Source organism: Ovis aries, chromosome 8 (genome assembly GCF_016772045.2).
Source record: "Ovis aries strain OAR_USU_Benz2616 breed Rambouillet chromosome 8, ARS-UI_Ramb_v3.0, whole genome shotgun sequence".
Lineage (NCBI taxonomy): Eukaryota > Metazoa > Chordata > Mammalia > Artiodactyla > Bovidae > Ovis > Ovis aries.
The window spans coordinates 79,472,359-79,495,885 of NC_056061.1; the positions used below are offsets into that span (position 1 = coordinate 79,472,359).

The following is a 23,527-nucleotide window of genomic DNA, read 5'->3' on the forward strand; positions in this document are numbered from 1 at the left end:
TCTTTTGGGGATTCTTGAAATGAGGGGTCTTCTTCAAAAGTTACAGCAAGACTTCAAAACCTGTGAACCTCTGGTGTATCACTTTTTTTTTAAGGGCAGTTAAATGCATTTTTTTTTTTTTTTTTTGAGAAAATAGCCACCTTTTGGAATAACAGGGACTTCTAGTGTAAGGCTCTGTAGTTTTCAGCTCTTTGGAAAACGAAGTAACTCCAGCAAGGCACAGAGAGTGCACACCCTCTATTTTGCAAATCACAAAATGATTCTGAACGGCTGCTCTTGAGGCAGGGTTTTTATGGCCGACATTCCAGCTGTGGTTTTGGAGACAGAATGTTTACTACCGCTCAAACACCAGGATGGTAGGTGTGTATTCTTCCTGCCAAGGGGCTTAAAAAAGCAGCTGAGGCACCCTTCGAGTGAGTAAACCTTTATTCAGCAAACTGGGGAGCCGCGTTCCTATGGAACTTTGGTGGTAATTCTGGAATGCGGAGCCCACAGCAGCGCAGTCATGGGCGAGTCCGGCGGCTCCAGGCCTGATGGCAGGCTGTTCTGGCTAATCGCTGCCGGCAGCCCATGGAAAACCACTTTCTGGTTAAGCCTGCATCATACTCTTCCCCCAATGGAAAAAATTGAACATGATGAGGGTGTGTAGCTAGCAGACAAAAATACATCCAGCATTGCACAGGATCTGTTTTTAGCTCTTAACGGCCGAGCATTTGAAGTGTTAGCACGTTGTTTCTTGCCTTACCATGGGCAGAAAGAAGAGGGAGTCTGTGGATGTATAGAGAGACCCTAATTAAAAGAGCCTGAGAAGCACTGGTTACATCCAGAGTTCTGGCAAAGGTAAGGCTATAAATGTTCATTTCCCCGCTTTTGCAGTTGAGGCTTCATTTTATGCAGTGAGAGATCAGCGTTTCTCGAAATATTCCTTTTTATTTCATTGGGTGCTGACTTTTGTTTCACAAGATTTTGTACTTGAGCGGCCCACGTTGGGGGGCACAAGGGAATAGTCTCTTTCAAGCTGGAGTGTGAGGATGCTTTCACTTACCTATTGGTGATTGATGGCAGTTTCCTCATCCTGTTTTACTACTGAACTCTCCCAAAGTGGATGGGTATATGCTGTAGGGATTTCTTTTTTCTGCTACATCAAGGAAGTTCCATTTCTCAGTCTGGTCGTGTTAAAGCATTAATGGCCATGACCTTATCTTTACCAGTTGCTTCTCTGAGGGCCCGGAAAGAAATGAAAATGTGCAGAGATATTATATTTTACAGTTTCCTGGTTATTACATAATTTTATCAGGCCTTACTTTGGAGCTGAGTAAGCTCTTTCGTTAAAGAATTTCTTTTCGAACTTCTAATGGGATGTTCACTCTTTTTTCATGTTTATCCTTAACTTTTCCTCAAACTTTCTGAAAAAGAAATAGAATCCCTTGTAATCTGTGTGTGTGTTGGGAGGGGAACCTTATTGTAAGTAGAAGACTGATTCATGTCATAATCCCTCCGAGGTGGCTCATTCATTGGGCATTTGTCTGAGCCCTGAATTTATCAGCAGCGCTAGAGGGATGGATTCGGCTGAGTACTTCTCTCAGCTTTACGTTAATTTGGGCAAGTGTGTAATTCTCAGAAAATTGGTAGGTGGAGAGACAGAAATAGGAAGCTTTATTGAAGTCACTGTAAACTTAGAAGGTTATTTATAGAATTTCTGAAAAGTCAGTGTGCTACAGAAGAGCTACTGGAGTTTTCCCTAACACGTTTTCAGCATTTCACCATGGCCCTCCGTCCGTCACACTCGGGAATTCTCAAGTTTTATACTTTCAGTAGAGTGAGGCTATGAGTTATTTCAGGGCGGGTGATGTGTGGGCCTCTTCAGTGGGTGTCTTCCTTTATAGAGAAGTGTTTTGGGGCTGGAGGAATGTGAGTGTTGCCCAAGTAGGTTAGAATTAATAGGGATGTTGGTAGAAACGTAATAATGAAGGTTTTATTTATTACGCTTCCTTTGCATGTAGAAAGTGAAGCTTTGACAAGAGCAGGGAAGGAAGAAGCCCCAGCTGCCTTCTTGTGTAGTCACATTAACACTTGTCAGCCCCTTGATTTTCACCAGAGCTTGTAGACAGAAGCTGAAGTCTGTTGAAGAGCCTTCTGACTCTAATCCATACCGACGTGGTGTTTTGAAGGCAAGCAGATAACACCTTCCTTTGGGTACTTTGAGTGCAGAGGGAGTGACTCGCAAAGCCTTCCTCTTACCCCAGGCCTGGTCTGGGAGGCTTGGAAGTGCAAGATAAGGGCTGGGCTCCTTGCCAAGAGATTATCCTTCCGAAGTGGTCCTTCACTTAACCACTAAGTAGAATAGATGATGCTGTCTTGGTGGTCCAAGATTGTGTTTGAGAAGAGCCATGTTGCCCTTTCCCAGAAATCTGATGTTGGTGCAGGGTCCCTACAGCCTTTTCCTACAACAGCTATTGAATGGATGTGGAAACAATAGAGAAACTCACGCTCCTTAAATATCTGGTGGGGCACTTTTCTGTGTCTGTCTGGGTGCCTCCAGATTTAGCCCACTTTGTAAGATTAATTTACATAGGGAAAATAAATCTGACCTGAGATTCCTTAGCTCAACTGTGAGATTAAAGAAAAGGCATTTTCTTTTGATGGAACATTCAGAACATTTTTGGACACATTAAATTGGAAAAACAATTTCTATTAAGCCCTTGACAATTTACTTATCGGTTGCTCTGGGTCCTTGCTCCTGTGTGCAGGCGTAATCTCGTTGCGGCGAGTGGGGACTGCTCTTCACTCTGGTGCGTGGGCTTCTCATTTTGGTGACTTCTTTTGTTGCGGAGCACAGGCTCGGTAGCTGTGGTGCACGGGCTTAGGTGCTCGTGCCATGTGGAATCTTCCTGGTGAGTGAGTGAGTGAAGTCGCTCAGTCGTGTCCGACTCTTTGCAACCCCATGGACTGCAGCCTACCATGCTCCTCTGTCCACGGCATTTTCCAGGGCAGGCGTACTGGAGTGGGGTGCCATTGCCTTCTCCAGAGGATCTTCCCGACCAGGGATCAAATCCATGCCCCCTCCATTGGCAAGTGGATTCTTATTCTCTGTACTACCTGAGATATCCTGGTTGTGTTTTTTAGTTTCTAGTGGTAATTTGTGTTTGTCCTTTGAAATTGTGTACCTTAAATAAAGGCCAAAGTAAAAATGACTTTACTAGAAAGACATAAAAAAAAAAAAGGATTAAGATATGGAATCAGAGAAATAGCAATAATATAAGAGGCAGGGAAAATAAATAAAGTAGATAAACCTGAATTTTTGACTCTTGAAAGGTACTAAACATTGTACTTACAGTAGTTTGGATTTTAGTGATGGTGTGTTGAGTGTCTTTTGATTATTCAGTTCCATGTTAGATGGACTCCCAAATGCTAGGAGGTGTTAATGTCAGTGTCTCAAGGACTATATCTCAGACTCTATTGTTAGCTATTTATAGTCTGTGGTATTGTGGAACTGAAAAGGACCTTAGGCAGTTTTTCAAGTGGGAAAGCTGAAAACCTACAAAACTGAAGCGGCTTGTCCAGTTACTGAGATGGTTAGTTGCTGAGCTGAGATGCAATACCAGTTGTCTTGTTGATCTTTCTCTATACTACCTGCTTATTTAATTGGGAAGACTTTGGCTCATCCTAGTGGTGCAGTGGTAAAGAATCCACCTGCCAAGGCAGGAGATACAAGAGACAATGATTCAATCCCTGGGTTGGGAAAATCCCCTGGAGGAGGAAATGGCAATCCGCTCCAGTATTCTTGCCTGAAAAATCCCATGGACAGAGGAACCTGGTGGCCTATAGTCCATGGAGTCGCAAGGGTGAGACGTGACTGAGCATGCAGCAGGCACACATTCATAGCTCGTCTTGATGTCTTTATAAAGACATGATACATACACATATGTACACATACACGTATCCATCTGTTTTCCCCTTCACTTCCTTCCTGCCTCTCTCTGACTTCCATACCTATTTACTTACCTACTTACCAAACCAGACAAGCTTAAAGCTATAGTCAGAGACAAGACAAAGACTTGTTTTTCTTGGATCCTAATAAAGTTCAGAGCCATACACTCAGTCAGTGGTCCTCATTCCCATTAACTATTGCCAGAGAGTTTTTGGTGCCCATGTATTAACCTGTGTGATAAGGCAGCTTTGGCTAGACTTCACCTGTCAGTCTGTTCCTGTTTTGGCCTTAGATTAAGATGTTTTTTTTCCATGATCCCATTCTGGTATGAGACTGCCGTTTTCCTTAGTTCTGGGCCTGACAAGAGAGGCCCTGGAAGGGAAGAGAAGACAGCAGATGGACTCTCGCTTTGGTGCCAAGGTAATGTAAGGCCATTTCGGAAAAATAAACTTTACGTGTGAAGTGATAGACTAGGTTATCATTTCATTCTAGGAAAGGGATGTGGTAAGTGCTACAGATAGTGTCAGGAAGAAGTCGGTCCAGGGCGTTCCCAAACCTTAAAGATAGGTTTGGAAATCCTGGGTATCTTTAGGACAACACTGGAAAGTGATAATGGTCCCCATCCTGTTTTTATGCTTGACCGTGACACATCTCTCATTGCAGAATTGTTAGAGTAGGATTGCTGAGATGTAAAGAGCTCAAGAGATATGTGGAGTGTAGGAGAAGGAAATGGCAACCCACTCCAGTGTTCTTGCCTGGAGAATCCCGGGGATGGGGGAGCCTGGTAGGCTTCCGTCTATGGGGTTGCACAGAGTCGGACACGACTGAAGTGACTTAGCAACAGCAGCAGCAGCAGCAGCAGGGGCTGGGAAGGACAAAAGTTAAAACTCCATATCATTCGAACCACGGAAGAGAAACTGAGTGGATAGACTCATTTTCAAGTCATGTGTGGCCACTTGTGGAAGGTGGAGTGACAAGTGAAAAGAGGCATTGTTCACAGACAGTCATAAGCCAGGAAAATCCATGATATCAAGAGGTCATAGCAAGTAAAGAACTCCATGGAAGCAGACACACGTTCACAGAACACACACACACTGTCACATACGTGTATCTGCATATATATTCTGTTGACGGTTGATAGGATGGTCACAAATGGATCAAAAGTTAAGTACAAAACAGGAAACCTCCAAACTCAGAAGTAACTGCAGCCTGGCGAAAACCTTCATGATAAATCGTCAGAGTTCCTTACTAGAGTTGATGCCTTTTTGTCCTGGTGCCTTATCTCACGTGTATGTTATCAGTGGTTCTTGATGCTTTCCTGAAGTCTCTCTAATAGTGGAGGGTCATGGCTCCGGGGTCTGTTTCCCTTCTGGTGCCTGAGCAGCCCTGGGAGGAAGACTCCTTCCCCTTTGGCTGATGAAGGACCATGCAGGTCTCCCCTCTCTCCTGCCACAGCTGATTCTCTGCAGTCACCCCCATTCACGTGCTGGGATTTCTCCTGAAGACAGGCAGACACACACCCACTCACCTACCCACCTACCCACGCTCTTTTGGATTCCTAGCAACCATGGGATTCTCTGCTCTTCATGGTAGAACTCCTGGCCAAGTTGTCTCTATTCACCATCTTCAGTTTCATGGACCTCATCTTCAGACTCATGTCAACCCAGCTTTCTCCACCTGGACCTGCTCAGGTCAGGTTCCCTGAGAGCCTCCATGTTGCTAACTTCAGAAGGGCTCTGTTCTCAGTCCTTTTTCCGTGCACCATTAAATGCTCACAGTCTCCTCCCTAAAAAGCCTTTTTTCAATGGGGCTTTGTGGGCAACATATTTTCTTGGTTTCCTTTTTTTTTTTTTTTTTAAATTTTTATTGGTGAACAATTGCTTTACAGTATTGTGCTGGTTTCTGCCACGTATCAACATGAATCAGCCACTGGCATGCATATGTCCCCTCCCTCTGGAATCTCCCTCCCATCTCCCACCCCACCCCACCCCACCAGGTTGTCCCAGAGCCCTGGTTTGAGTTCCCTGAGTTGTGCAGCAAATTCCCACTGGCTGTCTGTCTTACACACGGTAATGTGTGTGTTTCCATGATTCTCTCTCAATTCGTCCCACCTTCTCCTTGGTTTCCTTTTAATTCGATTCACTGACTGCTCCCCCTGTTGCTCCTGATTTCTTGGCCTTTTGGTCCTGGGCCTCTTTGGTGTCTTCTCTTCCCTTGGTTTACTTATTCCCTCGGGAAGTTCATCCACTGTGTTTATCAGGCATCCTCATGTGGGTGAGAGCAGGTTTGCACCCAGGCCCATCTCTTCCTAGAACTCTGGTCTCCTAAAGCCCAGTGCCCACTCAGCATTGGCACTTGAATGTCCAGTGGGCATCTCCCACCCGAGACATGCAGAACCCACCTGTTCGTCTCCCTTCCAAGGGAGGGAGGGACTGTCTTCCCCATTCTCCTGGGAGCTTAGACTGAAGATCAGATCGTGGTGTCGTTTTTGACCATACTGCTCACTCCCATCCACCTGGGCCTCCCATTGGCTCTCCTTTCACCTGTCTCTAGACTCCCCACCGGAGTCTGACCCTCATCACCTCTCACTGGCAAGACCCTCCCTGCCCTACAGGCCCCGGCTTCCCCCTTGCTGCCCGCAGTCCAGATCAGCCTCTTGAAATATACCCCATGAGGAGGCACGTCTATTCACAGACCTCTATTAGAGACTTTCCATCTCAATGTGGAAGCCAGAGTCCTTACAGTGTCCCTTAGGGCTGGACCCTGTGGCTCCTTGACCCCTATCTGACCCCTCCTGCTCCAGCCATGCTGGCCTGCTGCGTGTCCTTCACTCTGGGCATTTGCACCTGTCTTCTGTTTCCGCAAAATCACTGCAGATGGTGACTGCAGCCATGAAATTAAAAGATGCTTGCTCCTTGGAAGGAAAGTTATGACCAACTTAGACAGCATATTAAAAAGCAGAGACATTACTTTACCAACAAAGGTCCATCTAGTCAAGGCTATGGTTTTTCCAGTAGTCATGTATGGATGTGAGAGTTGGACTATAAAGAAAGCTGACTGCTGAAGAATTGATGCTTTTGAACTGTGGTGTTGGAGAAGACTCTTGAGAGTCCCTTGGACTGCAAGGAGATCCAACCAGTCCATTCTAAAGGAGATCAGTCCTGGGTATTCATTGGAGGGACTGATGTTGAAGCTGAAACTCCAATACTGTGGCCACCTCATGCGGAGAGCTGACTCATTTGAAAAGACCCTAATGCTGGGAAAGATTGAGGGCAGGAGGAGAAGGGGATGACAGAGGATGAGATGGTTGGATGGCATCATTGACACAATGGACATGGGTTTGGGTGGACTCCGGGAACTGATGATGGACAGGGAGGCCTGGCGTGCTGCGGTTCATGGGGTTGCCAAGAGTCGGACACGAATGAGCGACTGAACTGAACTTCTGTTTCCAGTGTTCTTTCTTTCCCCAGAATCTGCACAGTCTCCCCCTCCTACAAGTCCTCGCTTAATGTCACTGCCATGAGGTCTTCTCTGCTCCCCTTTCTGAATCTGTAGCTCCCCTCCCTTCACGTTACCTGGTTCCCCCCTCACCCTTTATTTTTTTGCTCTGAAGGAGGAAATGACAACCCACTCCAGTGTTCTTGCCTGGAGAATCCCATGGATAGAGGAACCTGGCAGGCTAGAGTCCATGGGGCCACAAAGAGTTGGACGTGACTGAGTGTCTGAGCACGCACTTACCTTATAATTTATTTATTGTCAGGGTTTATTGTTTAGTCTCCCCACTATAATATAAGCTCCATAAAAGGGATTTTTCTTGGGGGAGGAGGTGTATTTATTGCTATATTCCAGGGCGTAGAACAGTTCTAGCACAGACTAGGTGCTCAGGAAACATTGATTACATTATTTAGTGGAAATGTATCCTACTACCTGATGATGTAACTAAAGCACCTAAGTATGCTAAATACCGTGGAACCCCTATATTTTATCTCAGAATGTAAATGTCATATTTTACCTAATGATCTATGTTTCTTTATTATGGCAGCAGTGTTCAGATTACTTAGCATTGGATGAAGTGGAAACTTCAGGAAGATTCCCCCTTGGCTATTCTGCTCACCGCTCCCCTAACCCTGCCACCCAGCCAACACGCATACATTGTCTTGGTTGTCATGTCCCACCCCCACAGCCTTCAGGAGGCATATTCTAAGTTTATAATTGATATTTAGAATAATGACCGTGCAGCTTACACTATCAAGAAAACAAAATTCTCATTTGTGAAGTGTTCTCAGTAGGCAGTAGCATAGAAGTACATTTGAACCTTCCAGCTCCTTAGTTAACATTTCAGTTCTTCATTTCATTCTCATGTCCCGATCCCCAACTGCAGAAGCCTCTGCTGCCTGGAGAAAGGGTACCCATGCGTGCATGCTAAGTCACTTCAGTGGTGTCCGACTGTGCGACCCCATAGATGGCAGCCCACCAGGCTCCTCTGTCCCTGGGATTCTCCAGGCAAGAATACTGAAATGGGTTGCCATTTCCTTCTCCATAGGGAAAGGTGTTTATGAAAGGGACATGAGTCACAACCATTCTTCTTATAAGAGGAGCCTGAAAGTTAAGTTGGACGTTTTAAAAAAAGATATGGAGGGACTTCCCTAGTGGTCCAGTGGTTAAGACTCCATGCCCTCAAGGCAGGGGGCCCAGGTTTGATCCTACACGTTGCAACTAAGAGCCGGCACAGCTAAATCAATAATAAGTAAATATTAAAAGATATAGGATATTTTCAGATTTCAAAAGTACAGGAAAATTTGAAATTATATTGGTAGAAATACATCTATGCGACCCCATGGACTATAGCCCCCCAGGCTCCTCTGTCTATGGAATTCTCCAGGCAAGAATACTAGAGTGGGTCGCCATGCCCTCCTCTAGGGGATCTTCCCTACCCAGGGACTGAACCCAGGTCTCCCGCGTTGCAGGTGGATTCTTTACCATCTGAGCCACCAGGGAAGCAACAAAAGTGAAATCCAGAATTTCCTACCTTTGGATTCTTACCTTTGCTCCTTAGGGATCTTGGTCAAAGTATTTAACCCGTGGAGGCTAACACTCCCTTTCCTGTAAATCAAGGATGCTATGTCAGCTGTTGGGGCTCTTGTGCCCTGCGGAGCCCTGACACACAGCAGCTCAGGACATATCAAACTCTCCCCCTTCTGTCTGCACGCCCATCTCCTTGAGGTGACAAACATTCTCAATTCCTGTAAATTATAAAAGGTAAGCTATCAGTGCTAATGCTAGTCTTTTTTTCCCTCCCCTGAAAGTTTCTGTAACGTTACTAGCTAAAATCTTACCAGGTTTGTTTTGAATAATACATGTTTTATGGAAAAGTTCAGCAGTGATTGGTTTAATTTAACTTCAGGCCCGAGAACAACTTATATTGTGGCTTTCAGATAAAGACTTAAGAGAAATTAATGCTTCAATCAGGCTGTAAGCCGGATGGGAGTAAAATAGTTACACATTTATGAGGGTGAGAAAGCCCCCGTTTAAATGAGGGGAAAGCCGTGTGGTTTAAGCCTGTTCATTTTTTTAACATAAATGGAACAGTAATATAATGAAGAAATACTTTGCCGAGAGTAACCTGGTAGAATCACCAAAGTATATTTTGGTCACAGAACATGAGTGAGGTTCAGGAGCGCGATGCCTGCTTCTGATTTACAGAAACGCGTGCCGCACAGACAAGTCTGGAGTCAGAGAGGCTGTGTGTTTACCGCCTGCGGTTCCGATGCCTGCTCTTCTGTTTTCATCTTGGTGTGAATCTTGGGAGGTGCCTGCCCGTGTCTGAACTCGATGGTTGTAGAATGGCTTGTGTTCCTTACAGTTAAAACAGAGAAGTTGTTTAAAAGTCATGCGAACCACTTTGAATCCCATATTCATAAAAATTCCAAGAGAGGGTTATTGAAAAGTCGTGTTAACCATTTTGAGTCTTGAGCATCTTTGTTTTTGGCTGTCACCAAAGCAGTACTGGGTCTGCAGAGATCAGGCTGCTGGCTAACTTTTGGATGAGACGTGTACACTTGGGAGACAAATGCAGAGTGGAATTCAACATTTGGTACTAAAAAAGAAAAAGAGAAATATCCATGCTACTATGCTAGAAAGAGCATGGATGGAAATGTGTGAGATGCATTTTGATAATTTCTGAAGGAAAAATAAGAAAAAAGGTTTATCTTTAGCTGGATTATTTAGACTATATTATTATAGTCTATATAATATGTAGACTATATTATTTTAAGCTATATTAGTTCTGTAAATTTTTATGGAAAAAGTGATTAAAAAAAAAACCAAACCCTGAAATATTTTCAGTTTCTGTGATGGCTCAGATGTAGCTGGGCCTCTCAATTCACTGACATTCCAGAAACATACCAGTAATATTTGTGGGACTGTTGGGCTCACCACATCTCCGGAAACTCAATGCCGTTAATGTTATTGGGAACTTGCTTATTGATTCTACAAATGTTCTCATGTTAATTTTTGCATCCCCTTCCTACACAAGCTAATAAGGCTTCTGGGGAAGGGTTCAGATCATAAGTCGCTGTTATTTCTCTCCAGTGCCCAGTACATGGGGGGCTTGGGGGAATGTATAGGTGTGTCTGCAAAAATTCACACTGAACTGGTGAGTGGAACTCTTCTTTTACTTCAGTTCCCCAAGTTTCCGTCAACACTAAGAACATTTTCTTATTTTGCCAACTCTGCCTCCCACACGAATCTTTGAGCTATTGCTTGCTAGGGACACCTTCCGAGGTGGTGTCCCAAAGTGTCCCTAGGAGATGGCTCACGTGGGATGCTTCTGGGGACAGGGTGGGGGGAGGGCATGAAGGTGAAGCTGCTGGGCAGTGACCAGCAAGATTTCGCCCAGCCTCCTCACTCTCATCCCACCTCCTCCTCTTGCCTCTTCCTCATCTCTCTCAACATTGTCCCTGACACTTGTGCCCAGGCCTTGCTGCCCTGTCGCCTTTCCTGAACAGGCTGGGGGCTTTTTCCTCTCAGTCCACTTGTTGATTCGCTCACTTGCGGATTCAGTAGGTAGCCCTGGAGTGCCCGTGCCCTTTCCTATTCCTTGGATCGTCCTTCTCTCTCTTCGTCCAGCAGAATCCCACACGTCCTCTAGACCCAGTTCTTCATCTGACTCTTTTAATGGGGTCATTTTTAACTTTCACAGGAAGGATTTGAATGCCCAGTGGTTTGTCTTAATTTGTAGCCTGGAGAAAGGTGAAGGCCTCCCGTGTGGCACATCCTTGATGGAGAGTCCTTTTCTCTCTTGATCTTCTTTTCTCAGGCTGAAGTGTTTCCCTTGGGTGATGATTTGTTGGATGCTTCGAGACTCTCTAGACCTAGATTGCTATTGGATCTTATTAGAATGGATGTGTCATTCTGATGAAATTACCACTTGGCAGTTTTATGAATCATTGTTTTTGAGTTCTTTTTTTGACCATTACTCAAGGAGATATAAATTTAATTCACAACCCAGTATATAGGCAAACAGAAGCATGCAAAAAAATTTAGTGTTATGGGACAATTTTTACCCTTATTGGAATGTAATCCTCTCTCTCTCTGTTTTTTTTTTTTTCCATATTCCTTGCTCCATTTCCATTCTATTCATTTACAAATATTGGTATCAAATCATTGCATGAATGTCTTGACCCAACAATGGGTCATGAACCCTTGGACAAACATTTCTGTTAGCAATGCTGCAGATGTTAATTTCTTTTTTTTTTTATAAAAACAGGTGTAAGTGCTGAGACACTGCTTCTGATAAATTGGCTTACTAAGGTGATGAACTGTGCAAAAAGCTGGGCTGTTGTCTCTGTGGAATTTATTGCTTTTCCTTTACTGAATACCAGCCATGCTTATCTTCTGAGGTCCTATTCCGGGCATCCCTTGCTGCAGATTGGTTTGTCTTTTCATCTGTTAATATGCATTTGGAAGGAGTCCTGTAGAATTGAAATAGACCCAGTGGGACTCCACAATGGATGCTTAGCTTTCGAGGCCTTAGGAGCAGTCCTCATTCTGCCCACTTTTTAAGGATTACTCTCCCCAAGCACTATTCCTATGGAGATCAGATGTTCCTTTCGCCTGCATCTTCATATAGATTAGGGTCAAGTTTTCTTAAGATTAGAAATGAGTTCCTTCAGGTCCTGTTACCCCTGCATTCGGAGTGCAGCTCATGGACCAAAGAGGGTGGAAGCAAGTTTGGGCCATATTGACAGAGTTTGTTAAGATTAGGTCCTTAGTTTCAGTGCTGTGGTTTTAGATGTTTAGGCATATTTGTTCTTCAGTTTCCATGTTTTTAATGAGACAGGCAATAAAATTTTAAGGCAGGGTTTCTTAACCTCAACAGCAATGATGTATCAGTTCAGTTCAGTTGCTCAGTTGTGTCTGACTCTTTGCGATCCCATGAATCGCAGCACGCCAGGCCTCCCTGTCCATCACCAACTCCCGGAGTTCACTCAGACTCACGTCCATTGAGTCCGTGATGCCATCCAGCCATCTCATCCTCTGTTGTCCCCTTCTCCTCCTGCCACCAATCCCTCTCAGCATCAGAATCTTTTCCAATGAGTCAACTCTTCACATGAGGTGGCCAAAGTACTGGAGTTTCAGCTTTAGCATCATTCCTTCCAAAGAAATCCCAAGACTGATCTCCTTCAGAACAGACTGGTTGGATCTCCTTGCAGTCCAAGGGACTCTCGAGTCTTCTCCAACACCACAGTTCAAAAGCTTCAATTCTTTGGCGCTCAGCTTTCTTCACAGTCCAACTCTCAACATCCATACATGACCACTGGAAAACCATAGCCTTGACTAGACGGACCTTTGTTGGCAAAGTAATGTCTCTGCTTTTCAATATGCTATCTAAGTTGGTCATAACTTTTCTTCCAAGGAGTAAGTGTCTTTTAATTTCATGGCTGCGATCACCATCTGCAGTGATTTTGGAGGCCCCCAAAATAGTCTGACACTGTTTCCACTCTTTCCCATCTATTTCCCATGAAGTGATGGGACCAGATGCCATGATCTTCATTTTCTGAATGTTGAGCTTTAAGCCAACCTTTTCACTCTCTACTTTCACTTGAGCCAACTAATTCTTTATTATGGAAATTGTCCTGTACATTGTAAGATGTTTAGTAGCATCTCTGAACACTGCCCGCTAGGCGCCAGTGCCCCAGTGTGACAACCAAAGATGTGTTTCAAGATTGCCAAATGTCCCCTGGGGACCAGAGTCACAGTGGTTGAGATCAGCTGGGTAAACATGATGCCAATTGTTCACTGAGCACTTAGGTTATTTTCTTACATTTTCTAATATGTAATACAGGTACATGACTTGTGTCATTGTCTTTTTTGACATTTGACACATCTGACAAATTAGTTTTATGTGCTGTAACTATTGGGGAATTGATCAAAATCAGATAAATACTGACTGGAAGTTGAAAAATTCCAAGTTTTTGTATGTGTGTGTATATATTTATACATATATCTATACAATGTATTAATAGTTAACAAAATGTTTGAAACAGCAGGCTGTTATAATATTGATATTATAATGCACCAAGTTAAATTTATAACTAAAAATTAATAATAGTACTGTATATTAGTGTTTGCTTTTCACAGTTTTTTTGGGTGGTTTCACATGTATTTCTACATTCGATTCTCGACTCGCGGCGTAGGTAGGACAGCTACTTTTATCCTTGAGTTGCAGATGGGGAGAATGAAATGCAGAAACCACAAGTAATTCACCCTGAAACTCACATGCTGTTTAAGAACTTGGAGCAGGGCTTAAACTCAAGTTCTGCGACACAAACCAGTCTGGGATTCTGAGGCTTGTCTCCTTAATGATTGAAGTTCCCCCTGCCGCCACAGCCTCCCACCCCTAAATAAAGGGAACTAAGTAGATATTGTTAGGGTTAATGGTGCGTTCTTATCTTTTATTTTTCCAGCTCTTATCAGTATCTGAAATGTTTGCCTTGTCCAGTGATGGGGTTCCTCTTTCATTATAAAAATCTTTCTGAAATTATGTGGGAAGCCTTGTTGATATCTCATGGTTGGTAGAACTTGAGCTCCCCTTAACTGCCTCGCCCAGCCATAAATCTGGCTTTTGTGCAGAGTCCCCACGCCTCTGTTCTGCTTGCTACATCAGTCAGCCCCCAGCCCTCCTCACAGCACCATCTGGTCCGCTGGGGTCGCCCTTGACTTCCCTGTGGTCACTCCATCTGGGCAGTCTGTGCTGGCGGAGACAAAGCAGCGCTGGAGGACTTCAGTTCCCTTTGCTCTAAACTCTATACTGTGTGAAAGTGGAGACACTGGCATTTTTGATGCATCAGTTTGAGACCAAGCTCAAGGCAAGTGAAGAAAAGGTAAAGCTTGAATTTCCTCCTAAAAGATGATTTACTGTGAGATTCAGTAGGTCACAGGGTTGCTGGGTTTCTGATGACATACTTGTGAAATTCCTCCACATTGCTGGGTGTTTCTGGGGTGGTAATGGATTGCGATTTTAAAAAGTTAGTTTAAATTAGGTGTTTGGGGTTAATATATATGCACTATTATATATAAAATAGATAATCAACAAGGTACTGACTAGCAGAGGGAATTATACTCAATATTTTGTAATAACCTATAAGGGAAAAGAATCTGAAAAAGAATATACGTGTATCATGTGTATACATATGCATGTATGTATTCGTGTGTATATACATGAATTGTATATATATGAATCATATGTGAATCGTGTATATGTATATATGAATCACATGTACTTTGCTGTATACCTGAAACTCACACAACATTGTAAATCAATTATATTTCAAGTAAAAAAAAAAAAAGAAAAAGTTCCATTCTTATTTGTGATTTTAGCTTAAAAAGCTACATATAGTACATTCATAAGGTTGGGGATTGGAAGGGAATGCAGGCCACAAAATACAAAGGCTTTTTTTTTCAGGTTCAGGAGATGGTGATCAATTTTTAAAAATCCCAATATTTTATGATAATTATAAAAAAATTGTGGAAATAAATGTATACACAGCATAGGATATTTGTGAAGTACACACAGCCTTAGTACCATTTTTCATTTATTCCTAAGTAACTTCACTTACAATTTCTCCTGGCCAGCTGTGGGCCTTGTGGTATGTTAGTATACCTGATATGTATTTCTGCAGATTATGTACCCAATGTGCATGTTTTTATCTACAGGGGGCTTTTAACTATTTCTTTTCCTTTTAAAAAAATTTCACAGGAAATCTATCATTTTGATATTGTCAGCCTGCTTTCTATCAATAAATTTTTTTTTAACTTGAATACTATAAAATGCTTTTAGTAAAGGATTTCAGAAACTCAGGGTTGGAGAGAATCTGACCTATTTATTCTATTGCCTTCAGACAAAAGTCCCAGCTGAAATTTGACAGATAAATACTGTTCAATTTGCCAAACTCCTCAGAGACAGTTCTAAAGTTTTCCTCAGAGATTACCCTTCCCTGTCAATAAATTCCTTGTAAATATTAGATAAATTCTTCTTGCCACAGTTGAGGGCTGATTTCTTTCTGCAGGAGTGATTGGCCGGGGCTGTTGAACAGCTGGTCAGCATCACCCACCTGTCACAGTGCACGTCATATCTGCCTTTGGGCTTTTCTCTGGGCAGGACTGTGTTCATTCTTGAGACATGGCCTCATGGGTTTATACATCAGTCTTTCAGCCAGTTCCTGTTAGGATGATTCCTGCTTATAGTCTGTGCCCAAATCAGCCTTCTAACATGTGAAGCTGCTTTCATTCAACAGGTATCAATTAAATGCTTTTGTGAGCTCAAGATGCAGACCTTAGCAGATTGAACCTTGGAAAGGACAGGGTCTGGGGCTGTGTGTTTTGAAATAGGACATGAAATTTTAAATTAAGATATTTAACTTTACAAGGAGTCAGACAAGGTGAGGTTACAATCTGCCGCAGGGGCATAAGCTTCCAAGCCCAAGCCATTTTGGACCTTTGAACCCCTCCTCCCCAAAGCCCACCATCTTTGTGTGTCCTCGAGTGGCCGACACAGTAGGCCCCTCTCCCAGTGGCAGCTTTGTGCCCATGGGTTGAGGGGCTTGAGTGGCGCTGTGTGTGCGCATCTTTGGGCATGTGACCCTCTGATCCAAAAGGCCTGACAAAGAGTCGCTGGGAGACTTTCACCTGTGGGTCATCACCAGACCTTGGTCTTGAGGAAAGTAAGCAAGCACAAAGGCTCACTCCCTTCAGCTTGTGGTGGGGGTGGCAGCTGGGAGCTTCTCTGGCCACTTTTAGCTTCTACTAAAATGTAGCTGAGAAAAGACAACTTAGGTGTTCAACTTTCAAAAGGTAGGGTGCTGTTGTTCCAGCTCCCATGTCACATGTGTCATGGATAACTCACTCAGTGGCTCTTCTGCCTTTTAGATGTTCGGGAGAGCTGCCTATGGAAAGATGTGATCGATAGTGGGCTGGGTACCACTTAAGACCTCATTGGTTAGGGATGCTGGCTTCAGTCATGAGCGGTTAGATTTCCTGCTGATGCCTAAGTGGGAAATCTTTTTTACTTTTTTTTTTTTTAATTTAAATTGTGTGTGTGTGTATCCTAGATAGGCTTGTGTCTTTGGCTTTATTGGGGATACTTATGTCTTGTACCAGTACTTTGTGAATTTTAAAAGTCACCATCAAACCGTCCAAAGAAGCTATACAAGTGGCTAACAAGCCATGAAAAGATGTTCAACATCACTAATCATCAGGGAAGTGTAAATCAAAGCCACAGTAAGATATCATCTCATACTATAGGATGGCCACTATATTAAAAAAAAAAAAAAAAAAAAGCCAAATAGGAAATCACAAGTGTTCATGAGGATGCAGAGAAAAATTAGAACCTATACTCTACTAGAGAAGGCAATGGCAACCCATTCCAGTACTCTTGCCTGGAAAATCCCATGGACGGAGAAGCCTGGTAGGCTGCAGTCCATGGGGTCGCTAAGAGTCGGGCACAACTAAGCGACTTCACTTCTTTCACTTTTCACTTTCATGCATTGCAGAAGGAAATGGCAACCCACTCCAGTGTTCTTGCCTGGAGAATCCCAGGGACAGAGGAGCCTAGTGGGCTGCCGTCTATGGGGTCACACAGAGATGGACACAACTGAAGCGACTTAGCAGCAGCAGCATACTCTACTGACGGGAGTATAAAATGGTGCGGCTGCTATGGGAAACAGTATGGTGGGTCCTCAAAGAAATGAACAATGGAAGAATCATACGATCAAGGAATTCCACCTCTGAGTATACACCCCAAAGAATTGCAGGCAGGGTCTCAAAGAGATACATGTATACCTGTGTTCATAGCATCATTATTCACAATAGACAAGAGGTGGAAAGCAGTTTCTAAGTGTCTATTTACAGATAAATGGATAAACAGAATGTGAGTAATGGAATATTATGCAGCCTTAAAAAGGTAGGAAATTTTGCCACATGCTACAACACAGAGGAGCCTTGAAGACATTATGCTAAAAGAAAGAAGCCAGTGACAAATGTCAAACCCTGTATGATTGCACTTGCATGGTGTACCTAGAGCAGTCAAATTCGTTAGAGAGGCAGAAAAGAGAATGGTTGTTACCAGCGGCTGGGGAGATGGAGGCAAGAGTGAGGTGAGGAGTTTAATGCAGGAGGTTTAGTTTTGCAAGATGAAAAGAGTTCGGGAGACAAATTGCATAACACTTCACACTACTGTCTGACCACTTAAAACTGGTTCAGATGGTAAATGTTATGTGCATTGTACTGCAATTACAAATATAGTTTTTTTTTTTTTTTTTTTTAAGAGGAAAAAGGTCACTATTGAGCCCTCACTGCTTTGCTCTGTCTGCAGAGAAAATAAAGGCTTTGTGTCTGGGCTGTGAACACAGCCAGATGGCAGCACCCCCATCTTCCCCTCAAAGGTGGGCTTCCGGCCTCTGGCCTCTTGCAGCGAGGCCCACGCATGTGCTGGAGAAAACCTTTTTCATCTCATCTCTGGGGCCGGCATCTCTGACACACGTTATTTTAGCCAAGGGCTATTTCTCTGTGATTCTACATTTTGGGTTTTGTTTTTGCTGCTTCATCAGCTGGGGAACAGTGACCTGTTGTTGCCGTGCCGGGACGCTGCTCCTGTGATCTTGCCAGGGCGGCGGGTCTGGGAGTTGTTTTCCGAGCGGTGGTGACAGACGAGCTGTGAGCTGTGACTCGGCAGCACGCTCACCTGCTCTCCCCCGAAACAAAGGCATGCGTTTTGCCTGAGGACAGAGTGAAAGGCCTTTCGCAAGGTCGGCGGGGGCGGTCCTGGCTTCCTTCACATCTTCCAAACAACCCTGATGAATCACGCAGCTCACAGACATGCCGTTTATTATTTTCACAGCGATTCTGGACACCCATTGTTTCTCCACGTAATTTACATTAAGCCTTCCTTTTGACTTTTGTGGGGACAAGGTGTAAAATGCTTGACAGAGTTTTCTCCTGTTCCTGTTTTTTTCAGGATCATTTCATGGACCCACTGCCCAGACTTACTAACCACGCTGCCTTGCTCCTGGGACCCTGTCAAGTCGACTGACCATTAATCTCCGTCAGTGCACAAACTAGACTGCAGGTGAGTCCGACCTGTGGGAGCTGTGGTTCGTGTCCAGTGCCATGGCTATATTAGTAAAGGTTTAATTATTTGTTCCCATTATTTGTGTTTTAAACTAGGTTTGATCATTGTTTCCAAAGAAATGTCAGCCCTTTTGACTTTTGTGGCTGTACATTCTTACATATGAAAGAACGGAAATTAAAAACCAACTTCATATATTAGAAGTAGGTAACCCACTCCAGTATTCTTGCCTGGAGAATCCCATGGACAGAGGAGGCTGGCAGGCTATAGTCCATGGGGTCGCAAGGGTCAGACACAGCTGAGTGACTAAACCTAACCTCATATATTAGAAACGTAACTGGAAGCATCGTTTCTGACTTGCCTCAAACAGTGCTACATTGGTTAGAATTAAAAAAAAACAAAAACTGAGGGGGTGGGGTGGTTTGGATCTTCCCCTGGAATTCGGCTTAACTAACAGACTCTTTAAACAAATTGGAGTTTTAAAGGAAATTGAAAGAATCTTAAGTTTTGGTTTTTTTTTGGATGCTCACATTTTTTTTTTTAATTAAAAATTTTTTAAAAATTTCTTTCTAGGATGCTCACATTCTGACAAGTCAGCTTCAGACTTTTCTCTTTTATCAGGTTCTAAAGTGAGGACCCTTAAAGTCTTTGGAAAAGCATGAGAGATTAGTTTCATTAAAATGTTTTTTGTCCCAAAGGAGAGCTTTTATTTTCCTCCCCCTGTTTTTCATCTCAGCCTAGTTTTTGAGAACTTTCAGTCTTTATCCTTAAGTGTTATTTTGTGTGATATATGGAAGCTCCAACATAGTGTGGTACCCGGAGTCATACTACAGACGTGGTCATTTTTCCACAGTAACCACTTATATGGGGGTGCAAGATGAGCTCTTTCAGTCGTTTATGTATAAAGGAAAGATGTCTCTGTGGTCACTGAAAAGTCAGTGTATTTCAGTGACAGAGTAAAGGGATTTTCTCATTTTGCTCTTCAATATCATTGATTCAAAACCTCCCAACACCCAGCCTATAGGAGGTCTCTGTCTTAAGCTGACTGCTATGCCTGTTCAGTTCCTGAGTTAACATCAGACAACAGATAATGTGCTTAAACTCACTCGCACAGGAGTGTGCAGTGCTGTCTACTTGGCTGATGACCTGCAATGCAGAAGGAGAACCAACTCATGCTTGTCCCTATGTCTCTGAGTTGTGTCAGGCCCAGAAAGAGGTTGCTTGGCTCCTCTGCCACCTGAACATAGCTTGTAGAAAGTTCTGTCTAGTGGAATGTAGTTTAGGTCGTGACTCTTACTGACACTGCTGTTCTTAATTCAGGTGACGATGGGAAACTCTGAGAGTCAGTACACCCTACAAGGACCTAAAAATCATAGCAATACTATTACTGGTGCTAAACAAAAGCCTTGCTCCCTGAAAATCCGTGGCCTTCATGCCAAGGATGACAAGTCATTGCACGGATGGGGTCATGGCAGCAGCGGAGCAGGGTACAAGTCCAGGTCGTTGGCCCGAAGCTGCCTTTCTCACTTTAAGAGCAATCAGCCTTACGCATCCCGACCAGGGGGCCCCACGTGCAAAGCCTCCAAAGGCAGTGCCTACGCCAAGCACAGGACAGGTGCCGCAGGGTCAGATTTCCAGGGCACCGATGCCGCTTTCTCACCCGAGAATGGCTTCCACTATGTCGGACGCCCGCCCGAGGAGAACCACTCGGCCTCGAGGGACTGCCGCAACGGGCACCTTCTCAACTGCTACGGCGGGAACGGGAACGAAAGCATTGCGTCCACCCCGCCGGGCGAGGACCGCAAGAGCCCCCGGGTGCTCATCAAGACGCTGGGCAAGCTGGACGGCTGCCTGCGGGTAGAGTTCCACAGCGGCGCCGCGCCCCCGGGGGCTTCCCCCTCCGGCGGCCCGGTGCAGCTGCTGCGCTACTCGGCCGGTTCCCCGCCCAGCCCGCGCGCCTCCCCGGCCGCCGCCGCGCGCCCCCGCTCCAGCAAGGGCAGCTCGCTCAGCTCCGAGTCCTCCTGGTACGACTCGCCCTGGGGCCCGGCCGGCGAGGTCAGCGAGGCCGAGGGCTCCTTCGCCGCACCCGACACACCCGAGCCCGGCCTCCACGCTGGCTTCCCGACCAGGGATGCTCCAAAGCCTTTCAGCCAAAGCGCCTCCCTCTCATCCCTCCGGGACCCCTACCCCAACGCCTCCCTGGGGAGCCTGGCCCCCGCGGCCCTGCGGCTTTCCGATGACTACATGGGCACCCGCGCCAGCCTCAGTGCCCGCGTGTCCTTCGCCTCAGACATGGACGTGCCGGCCCGCGTGGAGCGCGGGGAGCCCGGGCAGTTCGCGTCCTTCACCCTCCCTTGCCGCAAGTCCAGGGCCCTGGGCGAGGAGTCCTCCAAGAAGGACACCCTGAAAGCCAGGATGCGCCGCATCAGCGACTGGACGGGAAGCCTCTCGAGAAAGAAGAGGAGACTCCAGGTGAGTCAGGCTGGAGTGCCGGGAGAGATGCTCTTCGATTGGTTTTCTATCTGCAAAACGGGGAGGCTAGCAGAAGGTACTGCAGAGAGCATCCTGAGACTTAGATGAGCTGCTGAGAGTGGTTAGCCTAAGACTTGGCACTTCTTGTTTTTGGGTGTATGTGTGTGTATCTGTGTGTGGGGGGGAGTGTGTGTGTGGGTGTGTTTTCCTTTTGCGTCAAACGTGCATTTTCACTCTGAACCCTCCACTTCCATCATTCCCATTCTGTCCAATCTTGCACCTCCTGGATTCTGGAGTAAAATCCACAGGCCACATCTAAAACCTAGCCAAACTGTTCTTAGAAAGAACAGCCTTAGGGAGGCTCCCCAGTGACCCGGTTATCTGAGTGCTCAGCTAAAACTCATTCTTAAAGCCTAAAACGAAAGGAAGAGAGAGAGGCTGTTGTTGTTTTGGGATGAGTAGCCTTCCTGAGCTCGATATTACTTTAGGGAAATTAAAATTCCTATTGTTCATTTAGTACATTGGGAAAAAAAATGTGTATAATCTTACCACCTCCTCATGGGGACAGCTAACAGTGTTGAAAACATCTTGACCTGAGCACATGGAATTGCAAAAATATGATGTTGATAAAACAAGAATCATGATGGTGACAGTAATACTTGTAATGGGCATATAACGTTTGAATGGGGGAAACAAAATGACTTCAGTGCCAGCAAGGAAAGTAATAGTTTTCCCTCTTCTGTAATGAGAGGCAGTTGCTAGGTTTTTAAATTGTTCCTTTGTTTGTTTTTGGTTTTTTGCTTTTAATTATTTATAGAAGGGAGAAAGTATATTATATATATATATTTTTTTAAACTCACCTTAAGTCATATTGTTGAAGGAAATTTGAGTGACTTTAGGAATTTGTTGAAGGAAATTTAAGTGACTTTAGGAATTTGTCTCTAGTAGAGTTGCATTTTGACCATCTGAGATAGATACAGAATATAAAATTTTACAGAGTTTTAGGGGTAGAAAACAATACAGCTTCCCTGAGCAGATTGTTTCAGATCTATAAAATTTACCATTAGTTACTTCCTTCCTAGGCACAAAGTCCAAGCCCCCTGCCCCAGTATTTTACTTTGTCCCTTCTTCCTCTCAGGAGGAGACTGAGAATAGATGATCGGTGTCCTGTTACAGAACTCTTCATATCCCTGAATGCAATAATCTGCTTCCTCCTGACTCATTACTTGTTCAGGTCAAACCATTAAGTAGTAAAGATTTCTTTGACCTTTCTCTCAGCTGTCAAGTAAGCTTGACAACTGACAGCAATCAAACGTAAAGGGAAAGATAGCTCCTACTTTCTGGGGACCTGTAGTCCCACACAGACAACTTTCTCCTCTTCTTGTTGCAAATGTTGTGTTGTCGACTTGTGTTCAGCACTCATCTCCCGGGACCCCTGAGCCTGTTCCACCACATCTCTTATTTGCATAGAGGATGGTTCTGTTCTGTGTGTGTGGCCTGGCTTATACCAGGTCAGTTCCCATTCAGTTCTAAAGCAGACCCTTTGCCACTGTGGACTGACCCCATTCCATCCTATGCAGACCCTTGCTGTCAGCCAACCCTGGGAAGTGAACCTCCTTCAAGTCTGGGTCATCCAAGACTTAACTGGATGATTTGTAAGTCCATGGAGTTAAGAACAGAATGGTTACAAAATCAAAGGACTTCCTGAATCTGAAAGAACTTCCCCTCATTTGGGCTTCCCAGGTGGCACTAGTGATAAAGAATCCGCCTGCCAGTGTAGGAGATGCAGGTGTGATTCCTGGGTCAGGAAGATCCCCTGGAGGAGGAATGGCAACCCACTCCAGTATCCACAGACAGAGGAGCCTGCTGGGCTACAGCCCACAGGGTTGCAAAGAATCGATCTGGCATGCACACGCACCCTCTCATTTTAAAATGAAGAAACTAATGTTAAAGGAGTTTGACGATTTATGGCTAGTTAGTGGAGAAGCGGGGGCCAAAGCCGTTTCTGCTAGAGCTCAGATGTGCGTCTTTTCCACTTGGCTGCATGGCCAAGGTACTCTTGGGAACCGCTAGTAATTTCGGGAGGGTTATTGAACATTAAGATAACAAATTATCTTGGATTTTTAAAAATGGCAGCTTTTTGCATTCTGCTTGTGTCAGATTTTGATAATTTATACAGGTGAACAAAATGTTGGTAGGTGTGCCACTTCCACTGGCCTTGGCTTTGTTTTTCTTCTTCCTCTCTTTAAATTTTCTGGTTGGGTTTTGTTTTTGGCCATATGGTGTAGCTGTGGGATCTCAGTTCCCCGACCAGGGATTGAGCCTGGGCCACTGGGGAACTCCTGCCTTTGTTTTTCTTTTACAATTGAAGGTGAAGACAAAGTTTGGGTCTTTAAAAATGCAGTCAGGGTATAGGAGCAGCAAAGTTTGTGACAGTGTACCATAGTTAAGGTACCAAATGCTTATTCTCTTTCACAGACTTCTCTGTGCCAGTACAG

General features: G+C 44.6%; 1 protein-coding gene across 4 annotated transcripts in view; it reads left to right on the forward strand.

The window, feature by feature from the left end:
• TIAM2 (TIAM Rac1 associated GEF 2) overlaps positions 1-23,527 on the forward strand; it is a 240,326-nt gene that overhangs the window by 99,963 nt on the left and 116,836 nt on the right. For 2 of the 4 annotated variants that reach the window (XM_060419854.1, XM_015097499.3), the window contains exons 3-4: positions 18,447-18,557; positions 19,878-21,029. In XM_060419854.1, the coding sequence (XP_060275837.1) occupies positions 19,884-21,029 (1,146 nt within the window). In that variant the 5' untranslated portion in view covers positions 18,447-18,557; positions 19,878-19,883. Of the gene's footprint in view, positions 1-687; positions 841-14,094; positions 14,317-18,446; positions 18,558-19,877; positions 21,030-23,527 lie in introns of those variants that run through there. The other 2 variants (XM_042253662.2, XM_042253661.2) reach the window with 2 other exon arrangements.